This window comes from Myotis lucifugus, unplaced genomic scaffold (assembly GCF_000147115.1).
Source record: "Myotis lucifugus unplaced genomic scaffold, Myoluc2.0 scaffold_1, whole genome shotgun sequence".
Lineage (NCBI taxonomy): Eukaryota > Metazoa > Chordata > Mammalia > Chiroptera > Vespertilionidae > Myotis > Myotis lucifugus.
The window spans coordinates 3,498,785-3,510,835 of NW_005871049.1; the positions used below are offsets into that span (position 1 = coordinate 3,498,785).

General features: G+C 43.3%; 1 protein-coding gene across 2 annotated transcripts; it reads left to right on the plus strand.

Moving 5' to 3' along the window:
* The first annotated feature begins 6 nt into the window (after positions 1–6).
* Positions 7–3,808, plus strand: SPRY1 (sprouty RTK signaling antagonist 1). 2 transcript variants are annotated; one of them, XM_014454875.2, is made up of 2 exons: positions 7–1,458; positions 1,571–3,808. In XM_014454875.2, the coding sequence occupies exons 1-2, from the start codon at positions 1,229–1,231 to the stop codon at positions 2,583–2,585; spliced, it is 1,245 nt and encodes a 414-aa protein (XP_014310361.1). In that variant the 5' UTR covers positions 7–1,228; the 3' UTR covers positions 2,586–3,808. The 2 variants fall into 2 exon arrangements, with proteins under 2 accessions (XP_014310361.1, XP_014310365.1); XM_014454879.2 differs by having other exon boundaries at positions 7–1,444.
* The last annotated feature ends 8,243 nt before the right edge of the window (positions 3,809–12,051 follow it).

Here is a 12,051-nt window from a genome sequence, read left to right on the forward strand (position 1 = left end):
GCTCGCTCACCTTCTGCTGGCCTTCCCAGCCCGCGGGGACTCTGGTAGACCACAGTGTGCCTGGGGTTTGTACACTCTTCCCATCCTTCTCCATCGTGTTTCCTTCCTGTTCTCTGACACACGCTGCTTTCCAAGCCCTGGGTTACCCAGTGAGGAGTGATGTGCAGTGGCGACGGGCTGGTTTTTCTCAGCCTTTAGGGCTCCGGGATTGAACCCGGCAGGTTGTGCGCGTGTTGGTCCCCATGTACAGAGAGGACGAATCAAGCAGAATCTTGGGAGGAGGGAAGGGACCCCCGGAAATGAACATACAAGATATTCACTCTCGTTATTAGATGAAATGGACTTCTTTTTGCTTTATTCCTTAAGCTGGTGGTGGTTGTATTTTTATTTTGTTATTATTATTATTTTTTTGGCTCAAAGTGGCAGTGGAGAAAGGGCATTTTTCTTCTCATTCTTGAATTGAGTGGAATCTGTAGACTCCGGAAGGAATTTGTGTGAGAAATATTCTAGTTTACCACTAATTGAAAACGGAAACGTTTTTATGTTTGGTCGTTTGTTTTATAAGGAATGCATTATAAGTGAGAAGTCATTTACTGTTGGTAAGGAAACGCAACTGCTCATTTTTATCAGGGTATTGCCGTACTTATTTTATTGCAAGCAGCATGTTAATTCGGAGTTGGCAGTGCTTTTGAAAATCAGGCTGTCATGTCAATGCAGATTTTTAAATTAGAGGAAATACAGATAATCGAAATGGCCAGGATTTCCCCGTACTGCTTTAAAGGCCTGACATTTGTTTGTGCACGAAAAGTTATCTTGTTATGTGAGTGAGCCCTTATTTAAACTTTAAAAAGTCTTTTCATGATTTCAAATGTGAATACTCCAACATGAATGGAACTGTACATTGAGGCGTGTGTGTGTGTGTTCACACACACACACTATAGACACGTAAGAACTGCTATACTCGTCTGTATTCATTTTGCGTCTCGTCCATGAGCTCGCTTGAAAATCCTGGTTGCTACAGAAAATGACTTCTTAATTTGAGACTCCATTTTAGTTTGGGATCTCTTTTTTAATGAATGAAGTGTATACCTTGACTAGTTTCTTCATCATGAATCAAATGCTTGTAACAGCAAACAAATGGCAAAAAAGCAGCAGCACCACAGCCATTTTTAAGTGGAATTTTCCTTTATGGAGATGAACTGATGCTGAGCTTTCTGTTCCAGTGCTTATGCTCAGTATTCCCTACAAGGGCGTATTTTCGTTATTTGTTAGTTTCACCAACAGGAAGGCATTACTTCTTGATTCTGCTTTTTACAAGTTGAATAGCCTAATTTTTATGGCATGGGGTCTCTTGCTCGCATTCTTCTTCCATGATGTGGTCCTCGGCCTCTCTTGGATTGGACTCTGGCCAGAACCCCAGCATCATTGTAATCCGCTGATGAAGGTGATCATTACCAGGTGCTTTAGGCAATTTGTGACTTGACAGGGTTTCTCCCCCCGCAACCCCCTCCCAAAATACTTCCTGTCATTTATTTTCTCTCTGTCTTTTTCATGTTCGATTTCCTTTTAGGATTTCAGATGCATGCCAGGTTTCCACTGATTGCCAAAATTCGAGATCACTACACATGGATCCCCCAAACCAGCATGGCAGTGGCAGTTCATTGGTCGTGACCCAGCCGCCCGCCCTGGACAGCCGGCAGAGGCTCGACTATGACAGAGAGATCCCACCTGCTGCTATTTTGTCCCTAGACCAGATCAAGGCCATCAGAGGCAGCAATGAATACACGGAAGGGCCGTCAGTAGTGAAAAGACCTGCTCCTCGAACAGCCCCGAGACAAGAAAAGCATGAGAGGACTCATGAAATTATACCAATTAATGTGAATAACAGCTACGAGCATAGACCTGCGAGCCACCTGGGACACGCGGGACTCTCACATCACGCCCGAGGCCCTGTTCTGAGCAGATCTACCAGCACTGGGAGCGCGGCCAGTTCTGGGAGCAATAGCAGCGCATCATCTGAGCAGGGGCTGTTGGGAAGGTCACCGCCGGCCAGACCTATCCCTGCTCATCGGTCTGAAAGGGCAATCCGGACCCAGCCCAAGCAGCTGACGGTGGATGACTTGAAGGGCTCTTTGAAAGAGGACCTGACCCAGCACAAGTTCATCTGTGAGCAGTGTGGGAAGTGCAAGTGTGGCGAGTGCACGGCCCCCAGGACCCTGCCGTCCTGCTTGGCCTGTGACCGGCAGTGCCTCTGCTCTGCAGAGAGCATGGTGGAGTACGGGACCTGCATGTGCTTGGTCAAGGGCATCTTCTACCACTGCTCCAACGACGACGAGGGCGACTCGTACTCGGATAGCCCTTGCTCCTGCTCCCAGTCACACTGCTGCTCTCGGTACCTGTGCATGGGAGCCATGTCTCTGTTTCTACCTTGCTTACTCTGTTACCCTCCTGCCAAGGGATGCCTGAAGCTCTGCAGGGGGTGCTATGACTGGACCCACCGCCCGGGGTGCAGATGTAAGAACTCCAACACTGTCTACTGTAAGCTGGAGAGCTGCCCCTCCCGGGCTCAGGGGAAGCCTTCATGATTTGGGAGGTGGGTTGGACCTCTTGAACTCCTAACTTTCGAGCTGTGGCTGTTGAAAAAGATGCTATTTGATACTGATTTTATTTTCTTTACGACTTTCCCATTTCCTGCCTTCTCTCCTTCTGTTCCCAAGGCTTGGCTTGTGGATGGTACCCTCTCGTGGACAATCAATGAGAATGGACTGGGTCCCACTCAGGACAAGAGCCTCTGCCACCCACCGAGAGGGTGTTGGGAGCCACTGGCTGGGGTTTTTTGTAGCCTTTTTGGTCTGCAAGCAACTCTCCAAAGTTGCCCACACAACAACCCCCCCCCCCCTCACACACACACACACACACACACACACACCCCTAGGGGACAGTGATTGACAGCTGTTTTTGATGGGGTTATTCTGGGAGCAGGGAAATTGGTGTTTAAAAAAGCAACCCTTTAATTGCTTAAATAAGCTATGTATTCAGTCTCTCTCCAGTTAGTGCCGTCTTCCTAGCATTGGACCCTTAAGTAGCACAGGGGATGTATTTTTGTTATAACATAAAAGTTTTCCTTTAACCACTGCCTTCTTGCCCCTCAGAGTTCCCTCCCCTCAGTTTTGGCATTGTCTTATTGTAGCGATGCCATGGTTTTGTTTGTTTTTTTGTATGGAATGTTAGATTCACTCTACAAGGTAAATCTTCACATTGGAGATATATTGGTTGTCTCTTGCTGATCTTTATTCTAGCCTTCTTATTCGTGAAGGTCTCAGCTGCCTTCCTTCCACATCCCACACCTTTCACCAAATTTCTCTTGTCGTTGAGGGCACCTGGGTTACTGAAGGTGATATTTATAGCTCATCGGTCTGCAGGTGTCAGAGAAGTATGCTGCCTAACGTGATCTTGGCTCCCGAATGGTCGGTCCCTTTGCCTTGGTTAGTTAACAGCTGAGTAAGTCTAATCTCTTCTGTGTTTTCATTGCCTTAGCCACAAATTGTGGTGCTTTTTGTATATTTTATGTATAAATCACAAAGTTGAATTCTGACTATTTTTAAGACAAAAGTCTGTTAAACTTTTTTATTGTAAAGAATATTTATTATGCGAATCTCTATTATTTTATGATATTTATTGCAAAAGACTGTTGAAATGTACTCATGTCTGAATATAACAAAATATCAATACATAACGGAAAATAAGGTGATACGAAGAAAGTACATATGTTAACTATAATGCAGAAATATATTAATTAACAAAACTGTCTCTGGATTTCTTCATTTATTGGCCTGTACTGTTATGGTGATGTTGGTCATTTGCTTTGACTGGTCATGCACACTCATTTAATTTCTTTCCCTTAATATCCCGAATCTAGACACAGGTGACTTCAAATTTTGAACTAGACGTTTCCTGGAAAATGCATTAATCAAAATTTGTAATCCAAATTCTGTTTCAACAAATTCCCAAGTGAGTTGCTATGAAGTAAAAATGTAATTAGTATAAACAATCACTCCCACTTTGGCTGTTTTGTAAGCAAGAGGCTTTGTGTAGGTCTTAGTGTCTTGGAATGGCCCATATCTAGAAGTTCTTAAAAATATTTATCTTAACTCTTGGATTAATCAGAAGTTAGTCTTCATCAGCAAAACTTAAAAGGATTTAGTTCGGCAGGCATGCTGGGAGTCTCAGGCCCTGTCCCTGTAATAAAACATTCTAGAAGTCAGAGTGCACCAAGGGAGTAGTTCCCAATAGCAGAAAGATGCTTTAAAAACATTCCTGTCTCTACCTTTTCATGTCCTTTAGTGAGTCTTTAACGTGGCCTAGTCACATTATTTGTCATCATGTCCTGTGGAATAAGGAATCTGGGGGCCTGAAACTATATTATAGGAAAAGTAAATATTTTAGTTATTTTACTTAGCTAAAACCACTGCATAGCTAGTACCTTTGGGTCTGACAACATTTTGTTCAAGTGAATCCTCAGACTCAGTGTCACTGACTCCCTGTGCCTAAATGGTATGTCAAACCTGAACAATTCCTTGTGTTTGAGAAGAACATGCCATACTGTGAACCCAGGATTTAGGCTTTCAAAACTCCTATCCAGCCTTTTTGTTTGGATGGGTATCTCTTAGACAATTGGGCTCCTAGCTTTAGAAGTCCTGTCCTTTGTAACCAGGCCTTGGTTTTGTTTTAATCAGACAAGGCATGCGTGATAGAAGCCTGTTTCAGTGCTGCCCCATCAAACCACTAAACCTCTTGTGACATTTGATAATCAAATGGTATCTCTCATCTCTGAAAGCACATGCATATCTGTGTTTTGGAGGCTACTTCATGTTCCAGTATTTTCAAAATGTGAACTTCTTCCCTCTGGTACTCAAGTTCTGCGATGCTGTCACTGGCCCCTTAATACTCAGTATTTCATTGAGAATGTGACTCCTGAATGACTGAAGTGTAAGTACAGGCTCCCTCAAAATACTGTGTCACGTTTTTGTTATTATTCAGACCCTTGGTATAATGAGCTGGTGTGAGGACTGTCTGTAGTTATAATAACCAGACTAAGAAGCTGTAGTTTCTACTGAAAGAAATGTGTAACTTTTATGAGCATGAGGTATGCTGGGGAGTTTTAACTTCTGGCTCTTTGCGGAATGCGTTAAGATCACAGTACTGAGCCGCCGGCTGCTGCTCAGCGCTGTGTGTTGGTGTGTCCTCTGCCTGAATGTCAGGCCCACACTAGGAAGCAGCAACAGCTTAGAGGTGCAGGCGAATGCAGGCTTGTCAGGTGGCAAAGCAAAAACACTTTGATTCAAAACTTCCTCCTTGATGGTTTAAACCTAGAAGGAAAAAAATATTAGGGTGTGTCCCCATAAGTGCTTTTGAACCTGATACTGATCGTCATTTAAAGTGCTAAGGCCCTGAAAGCACCAGTAAAGGTGACATCTCTTCAGTCCCGCTGCCCTGTGTTGATCCTGCTCCCTGGAAACGGACATGCCAGGTAGATGGGCCAACCTGTCCTTTCTGTTCCTCAGTCCTGTTTCTCTTCCTCTTCTGCAGCTCGACAGAGTGGGCCTTTCTGTTAAATAGAGTCTTTCCAGCCTGGTCTCTGGCTGCCAGTTCTTTTCCAAGGGAGTTTTAGAGAATTTAATTGTGAATAAAACCAATCCCGGATTCCTGTGATTGAGTAGTTTCCTGTCAACAGAGTTTATAAAATGTAACCTAGTGGAAAAATGAAATGCGAAAAAGTAGATAATGCTTCTTTTTGTGGAGGCCTAAGGTGAATCCTTAAGTTATAGTCGGTTACAATTATTTTCTGGTTTTCAAAATCCAAACCCTAGAACGTTCCAGTTAGGACTAAGAAAAAGAAAAGTTAAAAAACAGTGGTCTTTAAAGTGAAAGGAAGCAAGTCAGAAACTAATTGTGTTTTTACCCTAAAATTGATATTGGAAGCAACTCAGAGGATTCATTTCTGGAAGATTGATTTAGTTTTTGAAATTGTCTCCTTTTCCTAAATCTTTTCTTAATGGAGTGTTTCGTAATATTTCATGGCCGTTTTTACGCATAGCTGGTTAGCAAAAAAAATACACTCCCTGTTGAAACACTGAAATACTGAAACAAACAAAGTGTCTAGACAGTTCTCATCTAAAACTCTACACCATATAGATTTTTTTTTAAATTGCAAGAAATAGTTTGGAATCTTTGAATATCTTGAAAACAAAACATTAAGTCCTTCTTTTGGCCAACTGACGGAGGACTTTTTCCTCATTATTTCACTGATTAGATATAACCCAAAGAGCCATGTACTTAATTGACAAGTTGTTGATTCTTCTAATATTCGCTCAGACTACTCCCAAGCCATGTTGCTACATTTATTGAACACCTACCAGGTGCATTATTCTGTATGCAGAAGGATGCGAGAGCTAGAACGGGATCTCAGAGTCTGGCTTGCTTAATGTTTCTCAACGAAGTATGAAAACAAATAGGTCACCAGTTAAAAAGTGAACAATTTCAGAAGGCTGTGCCCCAGCTCAGACCCACTGTATCAGAAGCATTTCCAGAGCAGGAGCTAGGTATTCAGGTTTTGTTTTTTATTTTTTAATCCTCACCCAAGGATATCTTTCCATTGCTTTTAGACAGAGTGGAATGGAGGAGGGGTGAGAGAGAGATGTCAGTATGAGAGAGACACACTAATTGGTTGCCTCCCCCATGCATCCCAACCAGTGCCAGGAAACAAACCTGCAACTCAGGTACATGCCCTTGACCGGGAATCGAACCTGAGACTCTTCGGTGTGAGGGCTGACGCTCTAACCACTGAGAACACAGGCCAGGGCATTGTATTCTGGTTTTTAAAAACACTTCTCGGATGATTTTTATCAGGCAGTTTTGAACTGTTTTCATAGCATGATGTCTTCAGTTTGAGGATGAAGAACAAAGGCCTGGCTTGTGCAGATAAACTGTTCCTGATGCCTAGGGTAGAACCGGGACCCTCGCTGGATTCAGGATTTTCTCATCTCTCAGCAGCAAACCCAGCACCTCTCCGCTGCATGTTACCCTTAACCATTCATTCTCTACTAGCAGGCCTTCCCTTCCTAATTAATGTATTTGACCGTAATTGAGGACATGGGATGCTTTTCTGCATATATTATTTGCACTTAGCTCCCGGGAATAAGTAGCAAATGACTTTATTGCCATGATCATGTTTCATATGCTAATATTAAAGTTCACTTCATTGGAAGACTGAGCATGCGTGCTTCCTCTGGCCAGATTGAGATGAGCAAGTTGATGTAATCAGTTTGTAAAAGGTGCAGGAACTTGGCATCTAGACTTAAGAACTTGTGTGATCATACTTCTTACCATTATCCTGGTTGCATTGGGATCACAGCGACTAAAAAGCAGACCTAAATGTTCTCTTTTGTCCTATTAAAAGGATTGGTGTTAGCTGTCAGAAGAGTCATGTAGTTATGGTCATAATTCTAACTGCAAAAACCACCAGAGAACCTAAAACTGTTTTAAACTAGGTACCTGGAAACATATACCAGAAGCTCCCATCATTCACCAGTAGTCCGAGTTCCTTTTGATGAAATAATTGTAGACTCATACTCTTAGTGCTAGAAAGAAACTTAACGGTCATTTAATTGATCTTTAATTTAGAGATGAGAAAGCCAGGTTCAGAGAGGTTACTTACCGGAAGTCAGGACTAGGTGCCAAAAATAAAACAAACTTTATAGAAACCTACTTGCTGTATATGTACCCGTGGTAAATGGTTGGAAGGAAGGAAGTTGTTGGCGATGGTTTGAATGAAAGTTGCAGGTTAATTTATGTTATTAAATCGAACAAATTTTTTAAAGTACTATGGTAGTCTGAGGGAAAGAAATGGAAGGGATCAGAGAAAACTAGCTGAATAAATTTGATGCAAGAAAACAAGGTGTGCATTTGGGAAAACTGAGTTCTGGTTTGGGTCACAGTTGAAAACTTCAGCTGTGCATTAAAATCACCTGAGAGTAAAAAGCAGCCACAAACAATACCTGTGCCCAGATCACCTCCCGCCTTCCCAGGCCAGTCAGTCAGAACTTTGGGGATGGGGCTTTGACTTTGGTTTGTTCTAAAAGCACCCCAGGTGAGTAGATTCTAGGTATGTGAGGGGGATTGTGTGAGATTAAAATGGCAGATTTAGAAAAAGAAGGGCAGAGGTATTAAGGATCACAATTAGCTTAGAGGTTAGTGCAGTGGTTCTCAACCTTCTGTCCCTTTAAATACAGTTCCTCATGTTGTGACCCAACCATAAAATTATTTTCGTTGCTACTTCATAACTGTAATGTTGCTACTGTTATGAATCGTAATGTAAATATCTGATATGCAGGATGGTCTTAGGCCACCCCTGTGAAAGGGTCATTCGACCGCCAAAGGGGTCGCGACCCACAGGTTGAGAACCGCTGGGTTAGTGGGAATGGGAAGAAGGGGTCAATGTGGGAAGTATTACAAATGGTCAACCTTTAAGACTTTGTAGTTATTTGTATGTGGGCTTGAGATGGAGGAAAGAATTGAAGGTGAGATTGAGATTTTGGACCTAGGTGACCAGGCAAACCATAATTCTGTTAGAAGAAATGGATGGTATTCACTTAGGAGGTGTGTGGGATGGGAAAAGTTGTGAGTTCTGTTGGAATAAACTCTGAAAATGCCAGTGAGTTTCTATCAGATCATTGAGAAAGAAGTCTGTAAAGGAGGCAAGTGGTCCTATGACCCACTGGGGAGGTGGGGTGGAAGGGAGAGGACGATGACTCTGTGTCACAGATCCCTAAAAATAGATCCCTAAGGGAAAGAACGGGATTACATCAGGCTGGGGACATACTCTTTTAAAAAATACTATATATATATTAATTGATTTCAAAGAGGAAGAGAAACATCAATGATGAGAGAATCATCAATTGGCTGCCTCCTGTATGCCTCCTATGACAGATCAACCCCGAAACCCCAGCGATCATGTGCCCTGACTGGAATTGAACCGTGACCTCCTGGTTCATAGGTCGATGCTCAACCACTGAGCCACGCTGCTGGGCACGGGACAGAATCTTGAGAAACGAATTTGCGTTCAGGGGGTAGGCAGAATATAGGGCCAGTTAGTGAGGGGTGGTCCAAGAAGCATGAACACCAAGAGATTGGTATGTTTTAAATTTCCAGGAGACTTTCAAGATGGAAGTTAGTCATTAAATGTCAAATGCTGCAGAGACTCCCAACTCAACTTGGTGGATGGTATTCAGGTGAAGTTGTGATAATAAAAACCAGGTTGCCCAGGATGAAGAAACGGGTGGGTGGTGAGCACCTGAAGGTAATAGTTTAGACTATTCTAGAAATTTTGAGGAAGGAAAGGAAGTAGAGGCAGGTAACAGGTGAGGAGGATTTTTAGACTAACAGAAACCTGAGCCTTTCTGGAGGAAGAGAGAGAGGGCAATTGGGAAAGAAGAAAGGGCTGAAGGGACACAATTCCCGACGCGGGAGGAAAGGATGGAAGAGGAGGCACAAGGGGTCCTTTCACTGGGCAAGCAAGGCTCTTCTCCCAGAATGAAGAGTAAAAGAAGAGAAGGAAGAGAAAGACAATGGAATTTGAAAACAAGAGGGAGCTACACCCTGATTTTGGTAAGTAGAGGATGGTCTTCTTTTGATAGTTACGATGTGTCAGGGACTGAACTTGGGTCTAGAATGGGTTGATATGGTGACGCCCATGCACAGTCAACAGGTCAAGGGCAGAGCGGTGCAGAGAGCTCAGCTCACGTTGGACGGGGAATTTTTTTTGTGAGCTACTAAACGGTTTTCAGATTTCATCTAGACATTCCTTGCAGCAGCTCGTTGGAGGGGCATTTAAAGCAGAGAACGAGGGCCCAGAATGAAATGGTGAACTTGAAGGAGGTCAGGAGGCTTAGGGCAGTCGTGGTCTGGGTATTTGCTGATGTGACTGGCCAGAGCTGGACAAAGGTTGCAATGAGGAGGAAAGACAGTTTCACAGAGAGCAGGGGAAGAGGACCGGATACAGCTGAGGACGGAGGTGTTCAGGTCAGGATCTTAGAAGGTGGCTGTTTTTAAATGCCAAGGAGACCTGGATTCTCTGTGCTGATGGGTAGCTGAGGTAACAGGAAGCCCTCTGGAGGGAAGGATGAAGAGGAGGAGAACACAGGCCCATGTGTCAGCAGAGTTGTTAATTTAGGTATTAAATACAGAGGTGGAGGTGGAGAGGAAAATTCAGAAGCTGCTGTTTATGTTCGGAAGGGAAGTTCTTAGACACTTTGATTTGTTTTTAAGCTAATGGATTATAAAGTCAGTATATCAGATTTGATAAAAATGTCAGATTTCTTCATAAAGAATGAACTAGTGGAGTAGAATTTATTTCCAATGGGATGTGCTTCGTTTACAGCACACATGGTCTATTCACAAAACGTGTTATTGAATAAAGAAAATATCTTCATGAAAATTGATTAACTCGTCAATTCAGTCAAAATAGTACACGGAGCCAAAAGACCTGCTTTCCCAGTCCCTCCTTGAAGCGTTTGTTCAGGTCAGAAAGCAGAGGGTTGGATCCCAGAGCCTAGTCCACCCACCTCACAGTTTGCGTGTTGCAGATTTGCAGTGCAAGCTGTGAGTAAATTTGGTTGCCGTAGCAGAAGTACATTTTATTCTTCTAGTTCACCCAGAATCTGCCTTCTACTCCAAATGTAGAGAGGCCTGTCTTTACAAAGAAAGCTGCTGGTGTCAGAGTTATTTGCAGAGTAGGTGAAGTTCTAACTGGTTTCTTTGTGGTTTATAAACCTGCTCTTGGAATTACCTCTAATTTCCTCTTTGTGTCTGCCGTTGGCTATTTTTAGCTTTGGTCCTTTAGTACCAGAAACACAATTCAATTAGGGTAGATGAAATAAAGATAAAACTAAAATTTATCAGTTTAATTTCTTGCCATCGAATGCTTAGAACAGTGCTTATTACCATAGACTAGGAACTCAATATTTATTGCTGATTGCCTTGCTAGATTTATTCTTTTATAAAAAAATTTATCTTCATTGTTGAAAGTATTACAAAATAGTTTTTCCCATTGACCCCCTCCACCCTGAGCCTGCCCACCCCCCTAACCCCCCCCCTTCACCACGCTATCGTCTGTGTCCATGCGTTATGCATACTAGTATACATTCTTTAGTTAATCTCTCCTCGCCCACCTTCCCTCTGAAATTCATCAGCCTATTCCATACGTCTATGTCTCCGGGTCTATTTTGTCCATCAGTTTATTTTGTTCATTAGATTGCACACATGACTGAGATCATGTGATACTTGTCTTTCTAAAAGCTTCAGACTAAGGACAGATGCTGAGATTAGTGACCAAATTGAATTTTTGGTTTTGCAGGGCTTTTGATACTGTTTCTAGTATCAACAATATTGGCAATTTTGAGGAAAAGAAGAACTGCTGTATTTAATCATTCATTTGGCAATATCTTTGGGGCTGAGGATCCCAGTCTATGACTAGTAATTCACAGGTGTTTAGCCATGTGATTGGTGTGATTATGTGCGTTGGTAACTGGGGCTGTGAAAACACTCTGGGAGGAGCAGCCACATCTGTCTGTGCACGTCGGGAAAGGCTTCATGGAGAAACCACAAGAGATGATTGGTAATCCATCAGGTAGACAAGTTCGGCATGATGGGAAACTCGCAGGCATGTTAGTAGGTTTGGGCTGTAAGGTGCCTGTGGGAAGGATGGGAGCCGGTCATGGGAAGTGTGGCTGTCCTGTTGGAAAGTTTGAGCTCTTTCCTGTGGGTGGTAGGGAGTCACAGACAGGGCAGAGTATAAACAGCAGAGTGACATGACCAGATGAGGGTTTCAGGAGATTCTTCGGGCAGCACTGTGGAGGAGACATTGGGGCGGAGGAGGGAGGCCAGGAGGTAGTCATACCATGGCCAAGGTAATGAATGGGGCGGGGCCATGGAGACTGGAAGGAAAGGGTGAATGGGTGATGGGTGTGACGTGATGGATTGAGGAAGATGAGT

Excerpts from the sequence above, each read along its gene's own strand:
- SPRY1 (XM_014454875.2), top strand. The coding sequence starts at position 1,229 with ATGCTCAGTATTCCCTACAAGGGCGTATTTTCGTTATTTGTTAGTTTC. Across the intron at positions 1,459-1,570 it reads ATGAAGGTGATCATTACCAG|GATTTCAGATGCATGCCAGG; the intron begins GTGCTTTAGGCA and ends ATTTCCTTTTAG.